Raw genomic sequence first — 26,224 nt, 5'->3', positions numbered from 1 at the left:
GCCAAATTAGCAAGGTGTCTGGGGAGGGAGGTCTGGGTTTTGCCATGGAAGTCCTGTTGGTTAAAAGGAATAGTTAATGTTAAGAAGTAATACAGGAATATCTAATTCGTAGCAATTAGCAGCCAGTGTCTAATGTGGATAAAAAGGCTAAAAGGGCCAGCTCCCAGAAGTAAATGTGGTTAAGAGTCCCAGAAAATGGCTGGCGGACCTGTTAGAGTGTACAGAAAAGGGGAGACCTGAAGCCCTTGCAGACTGAGGTAGTAAAAGGATTCTGAAGTGGGCTAAGTCCAAGAGGTTAGGTTGGAGACTGCAAAATCTAATTTGCTGGTTTTATTGTGTGAAGCCATTTAGCCCAGCACTGGGCCCAATAAAATGCCTGGTATTTCAGGAGAGTCCCTCTCTACCCATTGTTAATGAAGTTGTGGCCTGACACTTTATAAGACAGCTCAGCATTTCATTCTGCTGTGTGTCTTGATCAATTGTGGAAAGAACTTTATAATACCGAATAAACCATGCAGTAACTTGCCAAAAGACGTCGTGCAATTGCTATCAATACATGAACTGAAATTCTCTAATCCAGAATTTCATAAACTTTTTCATAGTGTTGATCACAATTTAAGAGTGAAAGAGTTTCATGGACACCTCCACTTCCACCTGCAAACATACAGATCTCACCTTCCCCTGCTCATGAACACATAGCCTTGATGAATTTACAGCATATGTATACATAGAAAGGTCTATGTATTTTTAAACTGTCTTTTAATCCGATTTGACAGATGGAAACAAGAAGGATTATATGATCATCGTTCGACAAACCAGCTCTCCACAGATCCAGAACTGCTCTAACTGGTCAGAGACCAATACTTAGAAATGTTTACCGATACTGAAAACATTTTTACTGGTCTAAAATGTTTCTAGATCTTAAAGCACAAGTGAAACAGTTTATTACAAATATTTTTCCAGTATTTTGTTAGGCTTCTGATTCTGGGGAATGCCAGCAACACATCTCAGTAGTTCCAGAAACTTAAATTAGTTAGTATTTGTACCTTTCCTATGGATACTCTCCCAGCAAAGTCTGAGTAATTGTTTGTGTCCAATTCTGCTGCTGTTATACGCAGTTTACCTTTTCTGGGTAGAAGAAGAACTACAACAGTCCAATCACATAAAACAGTAAAATAATAATAATAAAAAAATCAGACCTTATTTCCCCAATACTTTCTCCACTTATATAAAAACTGCCCTGTGCAAAATGATAGGAAATAGGTTATCAAAATTAGTCGAACTAAAGTCTTGTGGAACTACTAAAAGTCTTGAAAAATAAAGAAAAATATTTATAAATTGGATGACTTTCCTATTTTAAAATTACATCAAATTATATTAATTTGCTTTTTTTCCCCATTCCAATTATGACATTATTTTAGCAGCTAATCTTGCATGCCAAAAGAGCTGAGATATAAATGCTTCATAAAGCACCAGTTTCAGCCTGTTACAGTTTTTGCAATACCAGCAACTAAAACTATGTTAGACTATAATTGGGAAGAAAGCAAGATGGCAATCTAAGTAGTATGACTTTGGTATCCAGTACCTCAGAAACCAAAAGGGCCAAAAACAAAAGCTATTTCTCAGCTTTCCAACAGTACATACCACTAGTGGTTTGATAGACTTTGCCACTGATCCCTTGGCCCAACAAAGTTTTTTTGGCCATTGTTACAGGAGTAAATATTATTAGATCAGGGTAATTTTCAGAGAGTTGGATTCACACCAAGAATAGATAAAAATTTAATAAGGATGTTATTGAAATCTATTAATATTATTCTGGGGCAACAGGGAGGGAAGGACAAAGACTCAAAAGTTCCTTACAACTCCAATATCTAAAGGAACTTAGTTTTATTTATCAGCTCACTGATTATTTCAACAAAAACAAATTCTCAAGTAGTTGTTGCAGGAAACAGCAGAGAAAAATGTAAGATGGTTTTTGCACAGCTCTGAAAAAACATTTTTGATTTTTAAACAAACATTAATCCTACAGTGATAGATTTTTTAAAATATTCTGAAACCAGAGGGCATACCATGTAAAAATTATTCACAAATTATAGGTGTTAGGAGGGAACTAAAATAGTGAAGCTGGAAAGAAGGACAGCCAAATATAGCTTTTACTTTAGAGGAAAAGAGACATATGCACTTGAGAAAACAGTCAAACATGAATTCATTTACTTTGCATTTGTCATAACTGCTACTGCCACGATAATTATTAAAGATTATTATTAAAGATAATTATTAAAGATAAATACTTTTTAAACAGGATTTTTTGTTTCGAGTCTATTTTCACTACTTGATCCCGCACTTAAATTTATAATGCTGCTATTGTTAATATCATGTTTATTACCATGTTAACATATGACTATGATGTCACAAAATGTTACAATTAAAACTTAAGAAAGAGAAGATCATAGAATATCATGGTTGGAAGGGACCTCAGGAGATCATCTAGTCCAACCCCCTGCTCAAAGCAGGACCAATCCCTAACTAAATCATCCCAGCCAGGGCTTTGTCAAGCCTGACCTTAAAAACTTCTAAGGAAGGGGATTCCACCACCTCCCTAGGTAACACATTCCAGTGTTTCACCACCCTCCTAGAGAAAAGTTTTTCCTAATATCCAACCTAAACCTCCCCCTACTGCAACTTGAGACCATTACTCCTTCTTCTGTCATCTGCTACCACTGAGAACAGTCTAGATCCATCCTCTTTGGAACCCCCTTTCAGGTAGTTGAAAGCAGCTATCAAATCCCCCCTCATTCTTCTCTTCCACAGACTAAACAATCCCAGTTCCCTCAGCCTCTCCTCATAAGTCATGTGTTCCAGACCCCTAATCATTTTTGTTGCCCTCTGATGGACATTTTCCAATTTTTTCACATCCTTCTTGTAGTGTGGGGCCCAAAACTGGACACAGTACTCCAGAGGGGACCTCACCAATGCCCAATAGAGGGGAACGATCACATCCCTCAATCTGCTGGCAATGCCCCTACTTATACATCCCAAAATGCCATTGGCCTTCTTGGCAACAAGGGCACACTGTTGACTCATAGCCAGCTTCTCGTCCACTGTAACCCCTAGATCCTTTTCTGCAGAACTGCTGCTTAGCCGCTTGGTCCCTAGTCTGTAGCAGTGCATAGGATTCTTCCGTCCTAGGTGCAGGACTCTGCACTTGTCCTTGTTGAACCTCACAAGATTTCTTTTGGCCCAATCCTCGAATTTGTCTAGGTCCCTCTGTATCCTATCCCTACCCTCCAGCGTATCTAGCTCTCCTCTCAGTTTAGTGTCATCTGCAAACTTGCTGAGGGTGCAATCCACATCATCCTCCAGATCATTTATGAAGATATTCAACAAAACCGGCCCCAGGACCGACCCTTGGAGCACTCCACTTGATACCAGCTGCCAACTAGACATGGAGCCATTGATCACTACCCGTTGAGCCCGACAATCTAGCCAGCTTTCTATCCACCTTATAGTCCATTCATCCAGCCCATACTACTTTAACTTGCTGGCAAGAATACTGTGGGAGACCATGCCAAAAGCTTTGTTAAAGTCAAGGAACAACACATCCACTGCTTTCCCCTCATACACAGAGTCAGTTATCTCGTTGTAGAAGGCAATTAGATTAGTCAGGCATGACTTGCCCTTGGTGAATCCATGCTGACTGTTCCTGATCACTTTCCTCTCCTCTAAGTGCTTCAGAATTGATTCCTTGAGGACTTGCTCCATGATTTTTCCAGGGACTGAGGTGAGGCTGACTGGCCTGTAGTTCCCGGATCCTCCTTCTTCCCTTTTTTAAAGACGGGCACTACATCAGCCTTTTTCCAGTCGTCCGGGACCTCCCCCGATCGCCATGAGTTTTCAAAGATAATGGCCAGTGGCTCTGCAATCACATCCGCCAACTCCTTTAGCACTCTTGGATGCAGCGCATCCGGCCCCATTGACTTGTGCTCGTTCAGCTTTTCTAAATAGTCCTGAACCACTTCTTTCTCCACAGAGGGCTGGTCACCTCATCCCCATGTTGTGCTGCCCAGTGCACTAGTCTGGGAGCTGAACTTGTTCGTGAAGACAGAGGCAAAAAAAGCATTGAGTACATTAGCTTTTTCCGCATCCTCTGTCACTAGGTTGCCTCCATCATTCAGTAAGGGCCCCACACTTTCCATGACTTTCTTCTTGTTGCTAACATACCTGAAGAAACCCTTCTTGTTCCTCTTAACATCTCTTGCCAGCTGCAACTCCAGGTGTGACTTGGCCTTCCTGATTTCACTCCTGCATGCCTGAGCAATATTTTTATACTCTTCCCTGGTCATTTGTCCAATCTTCCACTTCTTGTAAGCTTCTTTTTTGTGTTTAAGATCAGCAAGGATTTCACTGTTAAGCCAAGCTGGTTGCCTGCCATATTTACTATTCTTTCTACACATCGGGATGGTTTGTCCCTGTAACCTCAATAAGGATTCTTTAAAATGCAGCCAGCTCTCCTGGACTCCTTTCCCCCTCATGTTATTCTCCCAGGGGATCCTGCCCATCAGTTCCCTGAGGGAGTCAAAGTCTGCTTTTCTGAAGTCCAGGATCTGTATTCTGCTGCTCTCCTTTCTTCCCTGTGTCAGGATCCTGAACTCGACCATCTCATGGTCACTGCCTCCCAGGTTCCCATCCACTTTAGCTTCCCCTACTAATTCTTTCCGGTTTGTGAGCAGCAGGTCAAGAAGAGCTCTGCCCTAGTTGCTTCCTCCAGCACCTGCACCAGGAAATTGTCCCCTACACTTTCCAAAAACTTCCTGGATTGTCTGTGCACCGCTGTATTGCTCTCCCAGCAGATATCAGGGTGATTGAAGTCTCCCATGAGAACCAGGGCTTGCGATCTAATAACTTCCGTTAGTTGCTGGAGGAAAGCCTCGTCCACCTCATCCCCCTGGTCCGGTGGTCTATAGCAGACTCCCACCACGACATCACCCTGGTTGCTCACACTTCTAAACTTAATCCAGAGACTCTCAGGTTTTTCTGCAGTTTCATACTGGAGCTCCGAGCAATCATACTGCTCTCTTGCAACTCCCCCACCTTTTCTGGCCTGCCTTTCCTTTCTGAACAGTTTATATCCATCCATGACAGTACTCCAGTCATGTGAGTTATCCCACCAAGTCTCTGTTATCCCAATCACATCATAATTCCTTGACTGTGCCAGGATTTCCAGTTCTCCCTGATTGTTTCCCAGGCTTCTTGCATTTGTGTATAGGCACTTGAGATAACTCGTTGTTTGTCCTGCTTTCTTAGTATAAAGCAGGAGCCCTCCCCTCTTGTGCTCTCCTGCTCGTGCTTCCTCCCGGTATCCCATGTCCCCACTTACCTCAGGGCTTTGGTCTCCTTCCCCCAGTGAACCTAGTTTAAAGCCCTCCTCACTAGGTTAGCCAGCCTGCTTGCGAAGAAGCTCTTCCCTCTCTTCGTTAGGTGGAGCCCGTCTCTGTTTAGCACTCCTCCTTCTTGGAGCACCATTCCATGTCAAAGAATCCAAAGCCTTCTCTCCGACACCACCTGCGTAGCCATTCGTTGACTTCCACGATTCGACGGCCTTTTCCTTCCACGGGGAGGATGGATGAGACCACCACTTGCGCCTCAAACTCTTTTATCCTTCTTCCCAGAGCCACGTAGTCTGCAGTGATCCACTCAAGGTCATTCTTGGCAGTATCATTGGTGCCCACATGGAGAAGCAGGAAGGGGTAGCGATCCGAGGGCTTGATGAGTCTCGGCAGTCTCTCCGTCACATCGTGAATTCTAGCTCCTGGCAAGCAGCAGACTTCTCGGTTTTCCTGGTCGGGGCGGCAGATAGATGACTCAGTCCCCCTAAGAAGAGAGTCCCCGACCACCACCACCCACCTCCTCCTCTTGGGAGCGGTCGTTGTGGAACCCCCATCCCTGGATGGAAATGCGTAGGAGAACTCTGTCTTAAATAATTGTTATTTAAATAAATCACTTGCCATATAATATAGCTGAAAGAAAGAAATTTTAACCAAAGAACAACTATTTACCTTACAGTAACTACAATTCTTCAAGATGCTGTAGTCGCTGTGGACTTGTGTGCGCACATGCGATTCTCACACACAAGATCAGTTTGTTTGTTTTGTAAACCGCAGAGTCTGTCAGAGCCACACACATGCCCTCTGCTTCCTCATGCTCCCATGTGAGGGCATAAAGGGAAGAGTGCCATGACTCTCCCTTAATTCCCTTGTAATTGAAAGCTTGGGTAGCTGAAAAACCAAAAAGCAGAGCTTGAGGGCGGGTTGTGGGATCCACACTGACATCATCATCTCAAAAGAGCCATAACCATTTGTAGGGTAAGAAAGAAGGACCAGGGAGAGCATGTGTCAGTGTGGACCCCACTTTAGGTGGCTGGCAAGCAGTAACCCCTCAGGATGATAGGAATGAGGCGTTCCAATTGCATGAGTTGAATAGGGATTGTAGTATTGCTCTCCCAAAGTTGGTATTTGGCCTAGCAGATAAGTTCAAGGAATAGTGCTTGACAAATGTCAGAGGGTTATTTCAAGTCACTGCCTTATCAATCTCTGATATTGGCAAAATCCTGTAGCAGGGAGAGGATATTGTTTGCACTCTGGCAGAGTTTGAATCTTGATGTTTGGTGGGAGAAGCTGACAGGCAAGTGAGGTACTTTGTGTTATCCATTTTTATATCCTTTGAGAAGAAGAGGATGGACCTTTCAAATGATCGGGCTACAGTCTGAATAGTTTGGTCCTGTCAGTATGATAAAGCAAAGTCCTGGAAATGTGAACTATATGTATTTTCTTTCCTCCTTGAGCAGAGTGTGATTTCAGGGAGAGGGCAAGTAGGATGAACAGATGGTTTAGATGAAAATCAGAGACCACCTTCAGAATAAACTTTGGGTGTTGTCTCAGCACCATTTTGTCACTATGGAAGGTCATATAATGGGGGACAGCCATAAGTGCCTAAAGCCAGTTCACTCTCTTGGTTGAAATAGCCATGAGGGACACCATCTTCCAAGTGAGTTAGTCCAGGAAACATTCTGAGAGAGGTTCACACGGAGGTTTCACAAGTTTCAGGAGGACCATACTAAGGTCCCAAGCAGGAGCAGGTTTTCTGACCAGTTTGTATGAGTCTCTTGAAAATCTTTGATACTATGGGATGATAAAAGATCAGGCACTGCAGTACAGGCAGATGGCAAGCTGAAATCACTATGAAGTAGACCTTTATAGAGCTAAATGGAAGCCTGCTGCTTCAATGGTAACCCCGTAGTAGAAGATCCTTAGTACTTAAGTCTGGATCATGTCCAGACCATGATGGGCTGCCTATATTGGAGAACCTCTACCATTTGGATGAGTAGGTCCATCTGATAGATATTTTCCTACTTTGAACCAGAATTTCCTGGATCCTATCCATGGTACTTAACCCAGTCAATGGCCACGCTGTTAGGGGTGGCAACTCTGGGTCTGGATGGAGTATCTGAGTATGGTGTTGTGAGATCAGGTCTGGATGGTCCACGATTTGGATCAAAGACTGAATGAACATTAGCAAGAGACCTGTCAGCCAAAACCATCTCACCCAATCCAGGAACAATGAGAATGACCATGGTCTTGTCGCTCCCAGTCTTGGAGATCATCAGGGAAATCTGTGGGACAGTCTATTGAAGAATGCATCCAGTAACGATCCTGGGCTCAGACCTCCTCTGGAGCAAAAGCAGTGACATGTGGTGTTGTCGTTTGTGTGAGACAAGTCTACTAGGGATTTCCGAACATGGAACAGCTCTTCTGCAATGAATCTATGCAAGGACCATCTATGGTTAGTCACAGATCGCCTGCTCAGGAAGTCTGCCAGGTTGTTGCTGACTCCTAGGAAGTGAAGAGTCATCAGAATCAACCCATTCTGACAGCATCAAGTCCGGAATCTGATGGTTTCCAGGAAGATGGACAAGGACCAGGTGTCCACTTGTTTGTTTATGCAGTGCATAGCTGTTATGATAGACCCAGGCCAGTTGCGTACAGCAGAGTAGAAGAAGGCAGATATACTGGCCACTGGATAAGTAGTTTTCTGTTCCCTGACTGACCAGAGCAGGGGCTGCTCCAGGCTAGGGTGGACACATGACTCCAATTAGCCTGCAAAGAGTCAGGTGAGGCCATTAAGCTAATGCAAACACCTGACTCTAATTAAGGCCCCTCTGATACTATAAAAGGGCTCACTCCGGTCAGGCCAAGGAGAGCCAGGGAGCCAGAGGAGAGGAAGTGCAGCTGAAGGGCTGGGTAATGAAGACATCCTCAAGCCACTGGAAAGGGAGCCCTAAGGTAAGGGTGAAGAAGGCATTAAAAGAGAGAAACAGGAGAGCTGTGGGGAAGTGGCCCAGGGAAATGTAGCAACTCTGGCAGTGAAAGGTCAGCTGCCAACAGTTGCTGCCATTAGGGTCCCTGGGCCAGAACCCAGAGTAGAGGATGGCCCGGGTTCCCCACAACCCAACACTACAGAAACACCTCCTGGGAAAGAAAGACAGGACCCTGTCAGGACAGGAGGCTAAACGGTTTGGGAATAAGCCCATAGGGACAACAGAGACCGTGGGAGTTCTCTCACCAACCTCCTTGCTGGCTTATGATGGAAAGGGCTCAGTAGACTGTGACCCTGACCCTAGAGAGAGAAGGGTTACATTGAGGGTCGCAGTGAGCCTCTGATGCTACCATAAACCGCCTGGAAGCTCGGGACCCATGGGGACAAGGTCAGAGCTCTGCCACACTGTCTTGTCCATGAAGATTTGCACTTCCAATTCCGGAGGATCTGTAGGAACATCACACTGACCAGTCTAACGGCTCTCAGCTTCAGGACTTTCATATATAACTCCATATCATCTGAGGACCAGGTCCCTTGAGTCTGCAGTGGTCAAAATGAGTTTCCCTGATTGCTCCTGACACATCCGTGATCAGCGCAACTTCATGAGGGACTGAACAGGGCATTTGTGGAATCCAACCACTAAGCCAGCTCAGCAGTGACTGATATGTGAGGCACAGAGATTTTCCTGTCTAGTCAATGTTGCAGAGAATAGCCTGACCTGAGCTAGAGCTAGAGGAATGTGATTGCCTTGCCTTGCCTTACCCAGGTGGGCAGCCACCACTGCTAGAGTATTTACAAAAAGCCTACATGCCCTGGAGAGTCCAAATGGAGTACCTTGTATTGGTAGTGATTAAGTTTCACTGTGAAACTCAAGTACTTCCTGAGGGCTGAGTGAATATCTATATGAAAGTACACATCTCCCAAGTCAAGAGCCACAAACTAATCTTGAGTCTGAAGAGATGGAATGATGGATGCACATGTTACCATCCTGAATCTGGGGCAGTGTATGTATTTGTTCAGTCTCCAGTCAAATCTGCTAGCTGGATGACAGGGTGGGACGAATGCCAGAGGATCCAGAAGAGTGGCATCTTTGAGTATCATGATCATTTTCAGAATGGTACTCCAGCTGTCTGCTCTGGGAGTATGGATGAGCCCACAGTCTTCGTTGGGGCTGGTACTTATAGAGCTTCCTGTAGGGGGTCGGTGTGTAGACCCCCAGCAGGGTTACATGGGACATCTCCAATTTAAACGCAAAATTGTCTGTCCCATACTAAGTCAGTATGGGATGCATTTTATCCCATATTTCAACTTGGCACATGGGGTCTCAATGCCACTCAGAGTCATGCCAGAGGCTCCGACTGTTCCCAGCACCTGCATGGAACCTTAACAGGTGCCACAGTGGCAGCACCCAGAGCTAGAGAAAGGACCCCTGGGAAGAATGGGAGACAAGAAGGGACTTTCCCCCAGAGATGCAAGTGAAGACTAGGCACATCTGAGGTTTGTCCCATACTTTTGAAATTTAAAGTTGGCAAGCCTAGTCACCAGTGATCTCAGGGTGGCCCCAGTGTCCTTTAAGGAATTATTTTGCCAATACTCTTTTTGAAGCGCTCCATGCCACAAACAGCAAATCTTGTTTGGTATCCTGGACTTCTCTAGGTAGCTCTTCTGATGCCAGAGCCAAGAGGCCCATCTCATGTTCATGGTCATGGCCATCTACCTTCTGGCTGTGCCAGAGGCACCCATGTCAGCTTGTGAGGCTGTTCTGGCCACTGTCTGGTCCTCTCTGATGACCTCCTTTAATTCCTCCCAAACATCCTGTAGCACATTTGTCAGAAAGAGTCACTCTTTCCCATATCAGGAAATTATATTTGGCTAACAGTGATTCATAGTGTGCCACATGGAGTTGCAGTGAGGCAAATGAGTAGACTTTGCACCCAAACAGGTTCACACAGGCACCCAAAAAGCTTTTCAGGGTCTTTGTCCTTGGATGTGCCTTTTGTCAATTTTGATTTTTCCTGCACTGCTGCAACTACCAATTAATCTGGAAGAGAGGGGAGAAGGGAAGAGAAGTGCTCAGTGGTTTTTGGAGGCACCTGATAATGCTTCTCCACCAGTCTGCGCGTGGGCTGGATGGTTGCTGGGGTATGCAGAGCCCCTGTCCTGATTCCAGTATGCCTGCAGTTACAAGATACACAATTCTGGATGGAGCCAGTGTGATCAAGAAATTAAAGACTTTGTGTGATTTCTCTTGGATTACCATCATTTTTCTGTCCAGAGTCTTCACTATGTGAGTTGGAAGATCCTAGAGTACTTTAAAGTCCTGGGTCACCAGGGCTAAAGATGGTATGACAACCTAGTCAGGAAACAATGAAGATGGAGGCCAAGGTGCCATTGTTTCTCCGGTGTCCCTACTTCTTGGAAATAAATGGGTGGCTCTGGTGTCAGTGGTCCAGGTCACGATACCGCTGGGGAGCCTGATCTCTTCATCTTCCTCTACCTACAGGAGAGGGATCTGCTATGGGATACCAGAGATGATTGGTCCCCAGTATGGCCGGAGTAGCCTGGTATATGGTTACTAGCCCAGGAGCGACTGGTTGACTCAGTGCCACTCCTGTTGTCTTTGTGGCTGCACTGCAACAGGGACCGCCCCCCAAGACATCCTCAGGGCCACTCGCAGATGGTAACAGGGAGGCATCCCTGCTTGATCCTGGGGAGGAGGCATAGCTCAACAATGATGAGAAAAAGTAGTCCTCGAATGGTGGAAAATTCGCTCCAGGGCTCAGTGCCACTTCAGTACTAACAATGACCCTGGAGGGAATCCTGGCAGTTCCACAAGGGTATACATCAGTCCTGTGGCATGGCTGATGCCTTCACTGGTGTCAGCTTAGTCAGTGCCACCCTCCATGGTAGAAGATTTGGGCTCTTTATCCTTTGAGGAGTGATGCCTCTTCTCCTTTCTATAGGGCGATGCCTCCCTACACCTGGGGCCATGTCTGGTCTCAGTTTGTCCCTTCCCATCCTTATGTTGGGTGCTGGCTCCAAACACGATGTTGTGTATGCCAGAAGAGCTAGTCCAGAGGTCAGTTGGTATTCATGCTGATTTTGTACCCAATTTCAATCCTGAGGTAGCTATGGTTAGTGTAGATGATCCCAGTACCAGGGTACTCGATGTGCATGCAATGGTGCAGTTTTCTTCACTTCCTTCCTTTCATTACCAAATCCTGGGTTGTGGTGCTTGCTGGTACTGTGGGGTCAGGGGTGGGAGGGAAGGAAATGGGGAGGCAGCGATTAAGTGCAGTTTCAGACATACATTCCTTGACTTGCTCATCCTCACTGAGGAGGATGTATACACCGAGCAGGTTATCGGCAAGTGGCTGCCCCCCGACAGAAAAGTCATCAGCTCCACCTCTCAAATTGGGGGATGAGTCCATTACAGATCAGGGAGGGCTAAAACCCTAGGGCTTAAAAGAAAAGCTCTAAACTTCTGACAAGTAGATTTCATCAAAAATTGAAAGGATGGAAATATAAATCTAATCTAATATGGAAGGCCTTTGAAGGAAAGTACCACAGATTTTTGTAGTATCCCGTTTTATTTATACTTTGATGCAACAGACCAAATATATAATACATTGAATGTACGTTTAACATTTGTGTTAGTAAATCTGTCACCTTATTGTGATTAATATGAACAAAAGTATTGTAAACTAAAAATGAACAAAGTTATTGTCAATGTTGGGCCTCAAACTTCTGGAAGCTTCAAAAAGCAAGATCAGCAAAGTTAAATTGAAACTTGAGGTCAGGATGCGCTGCAACCAGATGACACTTTAGGCTGGCTCATATGTATGAAGATAAACTATGCACTCGAGCATAGCTTATAATATTAAAGTAACCACATTTGAGATAATTGGCTACATGAAGATAAACTATGGACCCGCCCATAGTTTATAACATCAAAGTAACCACGCTAAGAATTTGGCCCACCCTGATTGGTAGGTCTGTTTTAAACAAGGCCGACAGATGAGATAAAAAGTACAAAGGCACAAAACTAAGGTGTGTGTGTTTGATTAAGAGGACCCCTCTGATAGTGAAAACTGACTCATACCCCCTGAACCAAAGGGATGTGTACTTCTTGACTGTCTGTACCTGGCCAGGGCGAAAAATGGCCGACTGAAGGGTAACGTATTTTCGGACGAATGCAGGGTAAGATTATGTAGTAAAGAAGCCTGGTTGCTCGAGCTGAATTGATCTCAAGTTTCTATCGCTACTATACTGTTAAGAATAGTAGTAGCTAGTTGATGAATAACTTAACATGTACTTGTGCTTGTCTTCAGTATAACTTGCCATTTATATTAATCCTTATTCAGTGCTGGACTTTAATCTTTCTTTTCTTGTTTTGTCTGTGTTGCTTTTATAGCCGGAAATCATTAAAAACCTTTTTTGAGGAATAATTAGTAGTTTTAATTTCTCAATTAAATATGGGCTCTACTCAACCTCATTACATCTGTGTCGGGTGGTGGGAAGCAGCAATCACCCAGGGCACAATTAGGGCCCTGATGCAAGTCCCCTTGTTCCTTCATCTCCGCACTTATGTAAAATTCTGTCCTATAATTGCAACTTAAAGTTATCAAAAGAAGTTCAGCCATGAAGAAGAACCACAGTGATTTGGACAGAAGATCTTTGCTTTTTCCTAACAGTGTGGTTCCATTCTGAAATAACTAAAGCATTTATGGCTAATACTCAACACCCTTCGTAATATTTTTTGCCCACCAAGAGTGGGGGTGGAGAGAGGGGGAGGGATGGAAAATCACTGAGAACAGGGGGCAGAAGAATCAGAGAGGGAGTGATTCTATACTCAGGGGTGAGAGGGTGCAGCCAGCAACAGATGAAGAAGGAAAGTTCCTGGTGTTCCTACCTGCTCCCATTGCTGCCCTGCTAGGTCCCGCTCCCTGCTCGATCCCGAGCGCCACAGCAGCCACTCTCCCCCCCTCGTCCACCAGGCATGCACTAGTTTTCAAGGCAGCAGAGTTCCCCACTCCCAATATTTCCATTGCAGGGCTGTAGCTCTGCCACAATATCTTAAAAGATCATTTTAAAAATAAATACCTGGGGTTTTTTGGGTTTAATTTTGAAAACCATGTAAAAAAGAATCAATGAGGATTATGAGGTGGAGGGATCGCCAAGGTAAAAAGACATTGAGTTTTATGATATTATGCATGAAACAAGAACAACATCTAAGAACTGGCTAAACAAAGTAGCCTTTTAGTAAAGGCACATACAATTATTAAAAGGATTTTTTTACACAAATTATCTAGTTGTGTACTATATAAATATATTAACTATTTGGACACTCTGGCACCGAGCCCTTCAAAATGCCAAAGTCATGCATCAAACATCTCTGTTCCTGGCTCTGAATATCAAAGTAAATGTTACATTTAAAAGCAGGCACTAATAAAAGAGAATAAATTGTACTGGGATTGGACAGTAAGTTGGACTGTGAAGGCAGTCATCTGTAGAAACCTTTTATGTCTATTCCACCACAGTCACTAACCAGTGGTTGGCCATATGAAAGGAAGCTTTCTCTGGTACTCACATTATAAAGTCATCTCTCATAAAATGTCCAGCTTGGCTCCTAAAGCCACTTCAAAACCTACTCTCAACTAGTGATGGATGAACCTCAATGGGTTCAGTTAATCATCCACTGTGATCCAAACTTTTTTGGACTTTCACTCATTTCATCCTTTCCTAATAGCCACTTTGCCCTTTCCCCTTTTGGTAGCCCCCATTCCTCCACAACCCACACTAAATACCATTTTTTTCCCCTGCAACATGCTCCTGTTTCCCTGTACGACATACAATGAACCTCCACCTACTCCTCCATTTGTCCCTCACTCTCCTTTAGATATTTGTTGCGGGGATACAGTTGCCTCTGTGCTGGACCCCAGGAACTTGTACTTTTAACTATCACAAGGTCTGGCAAATCTTGGTGTGACTTAACCCAAACTGAACTATGTAAGACACAACGTAAGAGATTTTAAAGTTGAGGCAGCTAGGTTCTTCAACAGACCTTAAACAGTATTAAATAACATAATGGAGAGATCTGAGGGGGGGTGAGGAGTTAGAGTCTGTTGGAGACTCCAGAGTTAGGGAGGAAAAATAACTAGAGGCCTGTGGGACAGTAAAGGAGCAGCAGAGGACAACTGAATTATAGTGTAGGGAGAAGTGAGTGAACCAATTCTTATTAGGTGATACTATTTTTTCAAGTAGCACTGACCAAAGAAATCCTTAGCTGAGGTAATACATTTATTAAGAACTGTGTATGGAGTTAAGGGAATTTTTCAATTTTCTAATTAGCTTAAGGCAAGTAAATTTGTCACCTGCTGGTACAGAGTGTTGCAAATTAACACAATAGATTGCCATTGTGCAAAGGACAGTGCCTTCTGGACTGACAATCCTGAGATGTTGCTCATGTCTATTCCACAATAGGTGTGCGTGCTTGTCACGTGCAGCAGTGCCGGAAGTTTTTCCCCGAGCAGTACCCGTAGGGGGGAGCGCCTCCCCCCCGCGACCTCTGGAGCGGCGCCTGCCTGGCACGGTATAAGGGGGGCTGCGCTCCCCCCACCCTCAGTTCCTTCTTGCCAGACAACTCCGACAGAGGGGAAGGAAGGCGGAATGTGGAATAGACATGAGCAACACATCTCGAAGAACACCAGTTATGGAAAAGGTAATGGTCTTTTCTTCTTCGAGTGATTGCTCATGTGTATTCCACAATAGGTGATTCCAAGCTATATCTGTTGGAGGTGGGTAGGAGTTCACAAGTTCTCGGGACGGTGTACTGCCCTGCCGAACCTGGCATCATCCCTGGCCTGAGAGACGATAGCATAGTGTGAGGTGAATGTGTGAACCAAAGACCACGTGGCAGCCCTACAAATGTCCTGGATGGGGGACATGGGCCACGAAGGCAGACGACGAGACCTGTGCCCAAGTTGAGTGTGCCCTCACAATGGGCGACGGGGGAACCCCCGCCAGCTCATAACAGGAACGGATGCATGAAGTGATCCACTTAGAAAGCCGCTGAGCGGCAATCGGCTGACCCTTTGCGCACTCAGCCGAGGCGACAAACAGTTGCGAAGATTTTCTGAATGGCTTGGTCCACTCGAGGTAGAAAGCCAGAGCTTGCCTCATGTCGAGCGTGTGGAGACAGCATTCCTCACTAGTCACATGAGGCTTGGTGCAGAGGACTGACAGAAAAACATCCTAACCCATGTGGTAGGCGGAGACCACTTTCGGGAGGAACGCAGGGTGTGGGCGGAGCTGGACCTTGTCCTTATGAAAAACCATATACGGTGGTTCACAGGTTAGGTCCCTGAGCTCCAAGAACTGCCTGGCCGACGTGACAGCTACCAGGAAGGCCACCTTCCACGAGAAGTGAGACCAGAAACACGTGGCCAGTGGTACAAACGGGGCCCCCCGTGAGACGAGCCAGCACCAGGTTTCGGTCCCACTGTGGAACCAGGGGCTTGGAATATAGGTAGAGATGGTCCAAATCCTTAAGGAAGCGGCCATAGCATGGGAAAACACTGTGTGCCCTTGCACCAGGGGATGAAAGGCCGATATGGCTGCCAAGTGTACCCTGACTGACGAGGGAGCCAGTCCCTGGGCCCTCAGGTGGAGGAGGTAACCAAGGATAAGCTGGATCGGGGCAGCCATCGGGGAAACACCCTGGCCTGCTGCCCACCTTGAAAACCAAGACCACTTCACCACATAGGAAGCGGCAAGTGGAGGGCCGTCTACTTTCGAGGAGGACGTGCTGAACCTGTTCTGAGCATGTCCTTTCCTCGCCACCTAGCCACTGAGCAGCCGTGCCATGAGGTGAAGCATTGCTCGGTTGGGATGGAGGAGGCGGCCCTGGTCCTGAGAGAGCAGGTCTGGGTGGAGTGGCACTGCCATGGCGGAGCTACCACCAGCCCCAAGAGGGTCCCATACCAGTGCTGCCTGGGCCACAGCAGGGCAACAAGGAGAACCCTGGCTTTGTCCGTCTTTATTTTCTCCAGGGCCTTGCTGATCAGAGGAAACAGGGGAAAGGCGTAGAGGAGCTGACCTGACCAGGACAGGGTAAAGACATTGGAGATAGCACCCCTCCCTAGGCCCCTCCGTGGCAGAACCAGGGGCATCATCGGTTCTGCCTGGTCGCAAATAGGTCCACCTGGGGAGTGCCCCACCTTTGGAAAAGCTGGTGAGCCACTTCCAGGTGTAGAGACCACTCGTGCTGAGAGGAAAAATTCCTGCTCAAGTGATCCACCCTGACATTCCGGGCGCCCGGCAGTTGGAAGGCTTTTAGGTAGATGTCACGGGTTATACAGAAGTCCCACAGACTGAGTGCTTCGTGGCAGAGGGCAGAGGATCAGGCCCCACCTTGCCTGTAGATATAGAACATCGAGGCCATGTTGTCCATGAGGACCCTGACTACCTAGCCCTCCAGCTGCGAGTAGAAGGCCATACACGCCAGTTACACCGCCCTGAGTTCCTTGATGTTTATATGAAGGGATAGGTCTTGTAGAGACCACAGGCCTTGGGTCTGAAAGTTCGGCACCCAACCCAGGTCCGACGCATCGGACACCAGCTCCAACAACGGGGCCCTGTCCCTGAATGGAGCATGTCTTAAACTCTTTCTTATCGCGCTCCTGAAGGAGTCCTCAAACTTGGGAAGGGATTCCCAGAGGTTAAACTCGCAGCGACCCAGGAGAGCCCGATGGTTTGCTACTCATAGCTGAAAGCTTGACGACGAATAAACTTTTCCCCCAAAAGTATCCAGCCTCCAAGAGTCTTTGTTCTTGGGGGTTGGGGCTGGTTGCCCCTGCCGCTTCCTGTGGTTGACTGACTCGACCACCAAGGAGTTAGGCGCCGGGTGGGTATACAGATACTCATGTCCCTTCGTGGGTACAAAGTACTTGCGCTCTGCCTTTTTAGAAATGGGAGCCAACAAGGCTGGTGTTTGTCACAGGGCATTTGAAATTCTTGCCACCCCTTCATGCCTGGTGCTGAAGGGGACAGCATATTCAACAGGGAGTCTGAGGGCTCTTCCATCTCCTCAGCCTGGAGGTGGAGACTTGCTGCCACCCTATGTAGGAGGTCTTGGTGGGCCCAGTAATCCTCCTGCGGGACGGTGGGGGGTGGGGGGGGGCTGCAATCAGCTCCTTCGGACAGGGCAAGGCCGGTGCAGTGCTTTGGGTGTCGTCCGGCACTGGAGGATCCACCACCTGATCAGACTCCAGGCACGGTACCGAGGACACAGGTCCCACCAACCTTTTTTCTGGTGGTCTAAAGGTGGACGCCGACGGTATTTCCAAGGCCCGGGCCACCGAGCGAGCCTCCACCTGGGGGCTGCACCGTAGGCCAGTGCCCACTGGTACCACTGGGCCAGCCACGATGCTTGGTGCCATTGCCTTGCTGAGGAACCGTCGGGGCCGGCTGTTCAGGCTGGCTAGCTTGGCCTGTAGACAGGCAGCTGTGAGGAGAGGCCTGGCTGGCATATGATCCGCTGGTGCCTCTGGACTGGGACTATCGGTGGTGCCAAGATCTACGTTGGCCACGGGACCGCGATCTCGAGAGAGGAGCGGCACCAACCGTAGTAGCTGCTCTGCAAACGGCCTCAAAGGGCAGACCCATGTCGGCCACACGCCAGCAATCGACACCCTGGGCTACAGTGCCTTGGCGGAAACTTGGAACGGAAGTCCGAGCGGGAATGGCGTCGACAATCATGCCATGACTGACTTCGGTATCTCCTGCAAGACGAGGATCGTTGGCGACGTCTGCCACAGTCCCATCAGTATTCGCTTCGCGAAGACGAGCGGTGCCAGGAGTCCCAGTCAGACGGCACCCATCCGGACAGTCTGGCTGGCATCAAGGGCGATCCGCATGGACTGAGCCCTGGACGGTGAGCGGTGTTGGGAACGCTCCCCCGACCAAGACCGGTACCAGGCCAGTGGCGACTGCAGTGTTCCCAGCGGCAGCTTGCCCCTGGAGCGTGAGGCTGACATCGGCGGACCTCTGGGCACTGCCATGGACATGACGTCCCTGGCTGACTGGAGGGCTTTGGGCGTAGATGGCATCCAGATATCCAGAGAGGCCTGCTCCAAAGGGGCCAGGCTACTCCACTCAACGTGAGTCGGAGGCCTAGGGCCTGATGGGAGTCGAGGACTACCCGACATGGGCCTAGACTCTGTCCCAGACTTCCCTGGGTGCCGTTGCAAAGAGGGAGTCTTTCCAGTCCTCTTGGCATGCCCCATGGACAGAGAGCGGTGCTGACTGGACGATGGTACCAGAGGGTCTCCACGTACCAATGCTGCGGTGCCGGGTACCGGTTTGGAGCGGTGTGCTGGGTTCGGGGCCAACGCCGATTCCATCAGGATGGCCTGGAGCCTAATGTCCCTTTATTTTTTGGTCCAGGGCTTGAAAGACTTGCAGATCTTGCACCTTTCACTGATATGGGTTTCTCCCAAGCAACACAGACAATCCGCGTGTGGGTCACTTCTTGGCATAGAGCGCCTACAAGAGCCACTTGACTTAAAGCCTGTGGTGCGGGGTATGCCCCGGCCGGGGCTCAATGACTAACTAAACTACATGAATTAGCTAACTGACTTCAGGTTACTACTGAACAAATGAAGAGTTCTGGGGACGAGCTGCAGCAAAGCTGGAGCTAAGCAGTTCCGACGCACCATCACTGGCGGCAAGAAGGAACGGAGGATGGGGGGGACAGTGCAGCTCCCCTTATACCGCGCCAGGCAGGCGCTGCTCCAGGGTGGCAAGGGGGCACTCCCCCTACGGGTACTGCTAGGGGAAAAATTTCCGGCACCAGCGCACGTGGCAAGCACACATACCTATTGTGGAATACACATGAGCAATCACTCAAAGAAGAACTGGAGTGCATGCACGTAAGCAGAATCCAAACATACTTTAAAATATTCCAGTGAAGTAGGGGCTTTTCATTAATGTAACACATGACTTTCACATTCATAGAGCCTGAGAAGGAGAAACTAGGGTTGTCCTATTTCTACTCTCATTGCTACAATAATGCTTTCAATATTCTGCAGATGGATAAAAAGATTAGCCTTCTGCTCTAAGTAAAGATAGAACTTACTTTTCAAAACTACAAGTTCATTAAAATGAAACTGCTAATTATATTGCAGGAAACTGTCTTTGGAGAGGGTTATTTTCTTTTAAGATTGCAATTTCTTCCAAGAATCTCAGCAATTTCATGAGTAGTTAAAACTTTTACATCACTAAAAAGAGCATGATGGAAGCAAGCTCTCAGATTGTGTGTAAAAACTGAATAGTGGAAAAAATGTATTAGCAAGAGAATGAAAGTAAACTCACCACTTGCATAGGAACGGCTGTCATCCTCACACAATTTATGCAGCTGCTGGTATTCTTCTTGCGCTAGCTCAAAACGCTGCTGTTTAATTTGGTAAATCTCTTTCTTGGCATTAAGTGCCTCCTGGGCAACAATTAAATATTCCTTTAACATGCGTTCCTGTTCTCTTCGCCACTGCTCTCTTGGGTCCTCAATTTGTGTGAGCTCTGAGGAGAAAAACTTAAGTCCTGTTACTCCACTAATTACAAGTACTTTCTCAATGTCAAATCTCAATACCTACACTGATAGTTCATAACCACAGGAAATGTGCTCAAAGAATCCAGGTGAAGTCTGTCTCTAAACCATCTAGTATACTCAATTCAACACGAAGTTCAACATCACTCCAGCAAAGAGAGAAAAGAGTGACTGCACTGTCACTTATATTTGAGTCTTTTATTCTTAGAGATGAGGTTAAAAAGAAAACTAATTTTTCAGCCCTAAATGATCTTACTCAGTCAACTTGTTTTAAGATGACAAATTAGACCATTCTGATGGCCTAACCACAATACAACCCACAGCCAACTAAGAGAGCCAAATCAATATCCCAAGCCTTAACTCAGTGGGTGGTAGGAACAGTTCAGAGATTTCACATTTAGCCTCCAGAAAGGTGCAAGAGAAACAAAACATCCTGAAAGGCTATTTATGTTATCTTTATGCCTGCACGGTCAAACAGTGAACAATGAAGTTAGCTACCAAGATTAGTGTTTTGGGCCCAGATTCAGGAAATCACTTTAACACATGCTTAATTTTAACTTTCTTCTATCCTAACAGTCATAACAAGATCCTTGATGTTCCCATCACTACCCTTTAAACGTTTGAGAACAGCTAATGTTTACAGTCACAGACTGAAAAGTAAAGCTTGTTTCTAGTATCAAGAAACTCTTTCAAATATATGTTTATAGTATAAAAAAGTTTTCAATATGTTATGTTCCTGCAAACACTTCGGTGGCCCACAAATTCAAAAAATAGAACCAAAAAACCCTGAAAAAACAGATTTTTCTGGGGTGTCGGGGGGGGGGGGGGCGGGAAGAGACGTTTTACATCATCCTGCCTGTGCAGAGTCCGCTGCATATGCGAATGCCAGCCTCCTATGGCTGTGTTTACAAAAATCAGATGCATAAATCACCATTACTGCAGCTCCACTGTTGGTAGTAATTGTGCAACTTGTACTACAGCCAGGGGGCATGCATCTTACCATCATACTTCAGAACAGGGTTAGTCAGTATGGTAGTAAAAATGCTTATACCTTATCTGCATTGCTGTTCCATTGCCACCACATAAATCAATCTCTGTGGTTCAAGTTATATCATTATCTTAATGTGCACAAGTGCAGTAAATAGTTGTCAAAATCATTTAGTCCTTTTTAAAAAAACTTTAGCCACAGTAAACCCCGCAGTAGGGTATTCCACAGGTTAACTATACCATAGGAAGTATTTCTGTTATGAGTTCCAAATGTACTAATAAAGTGATTTTTGAAACATCACACCACAGGCTATTTTGAGGAATGTAGAATAAGCCATAAGACAGATACTCAGTACAAGCAAAGAAGATGTTTTCAGTTAATTTTCCCCCCTAAAAACTCTGATTTTGCTGTTGCTATGATAGGAAAGGGGAAAGACAACTCTTTTGTTGGTACTAATAATAGGACTTAAAGCTATTTAAATACTTCTGTTTGTGCTGTGAAATCAGAGACTACAGTGATTGAGCCCCCAAAAATAAAAACTGCATACAAGCAGCTCTGTTGTTCGCAAAGCATTTGAAAAGTAATCGCCTAAACAAAAAAGATTTTCAGGAATTAAAAAAGTGAAAATATTTAAAGTGGTTTAGAACTATGATCCCCCAAAAAATGGCTCTTCACAATGTTCCAATTCTAATCCCAGGTAACAGGAAAGGTTAAAATGCATCACACATAACCCTTGAGAATAGGAGTCTGTACATTTTGAGGCACTGCAAAACCTGCTAAGTGACCAGAAATCTTCATCATCATCTTGTAGTCCATGCAGAAAGAGCAACACTTCCTATTAAGTACAACACTGACAGTCTTCTGTGGAACACTGCTCTGTACTCTGGCCTGGAATAAGTGCACGGAGCACCGACTGTACCAGTTACCATAGAGAAACTGAAACTGAAGGTGTTTTAGATTTGGATAGCTACTAATTTAGTTTCTTTAGAGCTGACTGAAATTTTTATAGTCATTCAAGCACAGCCCTGGCTGGCCAAGAACATGGAATATGTTATTCCCAAAACTGGGAAATGTGCAGCTGGTTAAAGGAGACTTCAAAGGCTCTGAAAACTCAGAGGAGGAGGGGAAAGGAATTCTGTGGTTGGCAGCCACTGAAGCTTCTTAAGAAAGGGTTGGATAGACTCCAACACTAGCCCACCGAGGGTGCCGACCACGTCCAGAATTAACAGGACGAGATGGAGATCAGGGCTGGCTCTGAAGGTCGCTCTGTGATTTACAGAGGACTGCTTTTCCTCTTGGGTTTCCTAATGTAAATGGAAAGTCATTGACCAGAATCCCAGCTTGTGTTCCTCTTTCTTGGGTAAAGCTATCAAGAAAGGAGGCTTACAAGAGTGATATGCACAGCTGCTCTATTTTGAAGAGTGGAAGGAAAGAAAGGATTTGGGTGTACATAGCTTGGGAGGTTTCTACAATGTGTGGACTTCAAAAAGCACTGATTTGAAACCTCTCTTGCATTTTCTCCCAACATTTCTGTAACTATTACATTAATTTCTGCCGCGGTGTCTACTGATACACTAAGCTCTAGCGGCTGGAGAGGGCATATAACCAGGTCATCAGGAAAGAAGAATGGAAAAAAGCCTAATCAAGGAGTGATCCTGTTCTCCTACTGGATACTGTTACCTGATAGCTACTGTGGCAAATATTTTAGGTAGATTCAGAACCCCCAGAGTAAGAGATTCTTTCCACTAGAACCTCTCCTTGATTCTTATACCATCAATGCATTCACCTGTCATTGCATCCCCAATGGTTACTGAATAATGCCCCCATAAATTCTACCCCTGCATTAGGATCAAGCTTAAAAAACTGAAACAAAAAAATAACAGATCCTTATACCATAGCATGGAGAATTTAGTTCTTAACAAAGGAATCCTATTAATTGGATGCTTTATTAGCCTTTTTAGCCACAGCATCCCAATGGGATGTTGTGTTTAGTTCATTATCTACTATACCGGTAAGTCCTTTACAAAGTAAAGAAACCTGTGACAATATTCAGAATTATTGACACTGTGTTTATATGTACAGTGTGTGTGTTTCTATGGTGTTCTATTACGGTCTGAGATAAAGCTCTATCTTCTATAAAAGTTGTCCTGACAGCTCAAATAAAAATTATATGAGCAATATTCTTAACAGTAAGTACCTTAAGAATTACACAAGCACCTGCACTATGATTTTTCAATGTATCTTGAAATACTCACTACGTTATTTATCCTTCCAGTGACTGCATTAAAATCTCTTTAAAGGTTTTTGTTCTTAGAGGGAAGAAGTGTCTGTGTATGGATCTTTCACACACCAAAATCAGGTGAAAAATGTTTTTGTGAAAACCACAAAAATATGCAGAGCAGTTCAGAAGCTGGTATAACACCTGAAACTATTAGTTTAAATTAACTAGATTCCGAAGAGATGGTTGAAATCGGTTTTGCAGAGAGTGCTATTTATCACTGATGTTACTGCTGCTACTGTACCTTTCTTCTTTTCTTACCAGCTAGCTGCCAATTTGCACAATTCTGAAAGCATTCGCTCATTAGTGATAAGCAGCTTAATGATGGCAGCACAATAGTACCAGTGGCAATAATATACTATGTGGAAGCATAAAATATGCAATGCGTAGGACAGGATGAGATTGCCAAATTAAATAAAAAAGATATGATAAATATATCAATCAATAATCTTAAAATTATGCGAAATAGCTGCTACGATGAAAAACACCACACACTTACTCTCAGCCTGTTTTGGGCATTGTGGGTTCTTTTGTAAGGGAGCAAACTATGGACTACTGGAAACGTATACAACACACACAAAATGCAGTCTGAAAATGCTGACACTTCACCAGCATTAGCATTTGTATCACTTTTTGACATGCTCCTTCGATACTCTTTTGTCAAAACGAGAACCTGAAGTACTGATTAGGAATATTGGAAATTCTTGCTGAATATAAATATTAAAATGAAATTATAAACTTGACTTATTTCAACAAGGGCTGTTTAGATAACCCTTTACATTACATCACAACAGTAATAATGATTTTACATACAACCATTTTTCATCCATAGATCTTAAAAGCACCTTACAAAAGGAGGGCATTATTGCCATTTGACATATGAAACACTGCAAGAAGTAACTTGCCCAGGACTTCTCACAGTAGCTGGAAGTTCAATAAATGTCATCTTAATCACTCTTGGTTCAACTATAGATATCCGCTTGTGAATGTTCATAAAACCAATTCCACTTCTACTCACGATTTATATGGTCCATGTAATAAATTCCAATCTGTTGATCATAAACAGTTTCCCATCCTAAAGGAAGTTCATCGCCAACACAGTCAGCAAATGTTAATGGCTTTGTAATCCTGTAAAAATATAAAAAATGAAAATAAACTCAAAAGATGCATAGTTTACAATGCAATTAATGCTATTTAGTATGTGCTTTGACTATATCAAACCTCTGATTTGACCAAGATTAAATAGTTGTAACACTTGGGTATGCAATAGTAATTTTAAGTAAATGAAAACTAAAATGTACAAAGAAAATGAACATTTAATTTAGAAAGTATAATGACAGCTACTCCCAAAACAGGTGAGACAGCTTCTCCCTTGAAGTTCTGTGTTTAACTATTTAATTATGATGGCATGCAGTCCTGCCAGTCCCCTTCCCCCCCCCACCCCCGTACTGCAGTAACAATGTGAGAACAGAGCTGGAATTCATTGCTGTTCACATTTATTGGAAACTTTATAGCATCCAAGTTTTTAGAATGTCAAAGCAGTATAATTTGCTATCCATAGCAGCTCAAATGTAAAAGAAAAAGTATCTTTTTCAACTGCCAATGCACAACTGTTCACGAAATTCTATTATCTTAGGCCAACATAAATTACCCTGCTCTGCCCGGAAACAGGCAATCACAATAGGTTTGTGAAGCATTTTGATATTCCTAGAATGAAGGATACACACAAGTAGCAGTGGCAAAATTACTAACTGAGTATTTTGAATATCATACTACTTCTGCAGCAACTGCTCGACAAACTAATACGCAAGTGATAACATTCAATAGAGTACTGGTAAATAGTCATTCTTCCTACTATTCACTGCACCAGAGCTTCTTGACCTTTTTCTTTCTAACACCCCCACCCCCCAAATTTGCTATAAAACTCCACAGCCCAGTTGTGCCACAACCGTTTTTCTACATATAAAAGCCAGGGATGGCATTAAGGGGCAGCAAGCAGGGCAATTGCCCGGGGCCCCACGCCAAAGGGGGCACCACAAAGCTAAGTTGCTCCGGCTTCAGCCCTGGGTGGTGGGGCTCGGGGCTGCAGTCCTGTGCGACGGGGCTCTGGCTTTCTGCCCTGTAACCCTAGCAATTCTAATGCCAGCCATGCTTGGTGGACCCCCTGAAACCTTTTCATGGCCCTTGGTTGAGTACCACTGCATCATGGATTCAACATTTGTATTGCTCTGGAACATCAAAACTACCAAGAATTTAAGAAAACCAATACAAAGGCAAAAGTAACCCAGACAGAACCAAGGGTGTAGATTTTTATCCAGTTTGACTTCCCACAGCATCATTCCAGCAGTTGTTGAAACCCTCACACAATGTATTCCCTAATAGTTTCTAAATGGCTCAAATAAAAAAGATATAACTCAATGTTATATGTAATGTAATCAACTCAGTCACAAAAGTAAAGTTAATTTTATAAAGATAAACATTAACTAAATATTCACAATACAAACATTAGTTAAATATAAACAATATAAATATAAACAATTCCAATATAATATAAGTGATCCATAGAATCATAGGCTATCACGGTTGGAAGGGACCTTAAGAAATCATCTAGTCCAACCCCCTGCTCAAAGCAGGACCAATCTCCAATTTTTTGCCCCAGATCCTTAAATGGCCCCCTCAAGGATTGAACTCACAACCCTGGGTTTAGGAGGTCAATGCTCAAACCACTGACCTATCCCTCCCCTGATATCCGTATCACTACATACAGCCTAAAATCAGCTTCCAAATTTGTGCACAAATGTGCAATATCTGATGTACAGTCTCCTATAAAAGATCAGAATTTGGACAACATTTATAAATGCATACATTTTATGGCCAGCAGGAATCCTAATGGTCATCAGTCTGACCTTCCATATAACACAGATCATTGAACTTCCTCCAGTAGTTCCTGCAAAAACTCCTATCTTTTTAAAAAAGACAG

The 26,224-nt window shown here is 44.9% G+C and overlaps 1 protein-coding gene across 1 annotated transcript in view; it reads right to left on the bottom strand.

Annotated features, from left to right (window-relative positions):
- The window catches only part of WWC3 (WWC family member 3), a 171,612-nt gene that overhangs the window by 101,059 nt on the left and 44,329 nt on the right, over positions 1-26,224 (bottom strand). The window contains exons 2-3 of the mRNA XM_073354676.1: positions 24,263-24,372; positions 19,747-19,950 (exon numbers count right to left, since the gene is read on the bottom strand). Coding sequence (XP_073210777.1) covers positions 19,747-19,950; positions 24,263-24,372 — 314 coding nt within the window. The remainder of the gene's footprint in view (positions 1-19,746; positions 19,951-24,262; positions 24,373-26,224) is intronic.

This window comes from Lepidochelys kempii, chromosome 1 (assembly GCF_965140265.1).
Source record: "Lepidochelys kempii isolate rLepKem1 chromosome 1, rLepKem1.hap2, whole genome shotgun sequence".
NCBI lineage: Eukaryota > Metazoa > Chordata > Testudines > Cheloniidae > Lepidochelys > Lepidochelys kempii.
This window is presented reverse-complemented; position numbering and strand designations above follow the sequence as displayed.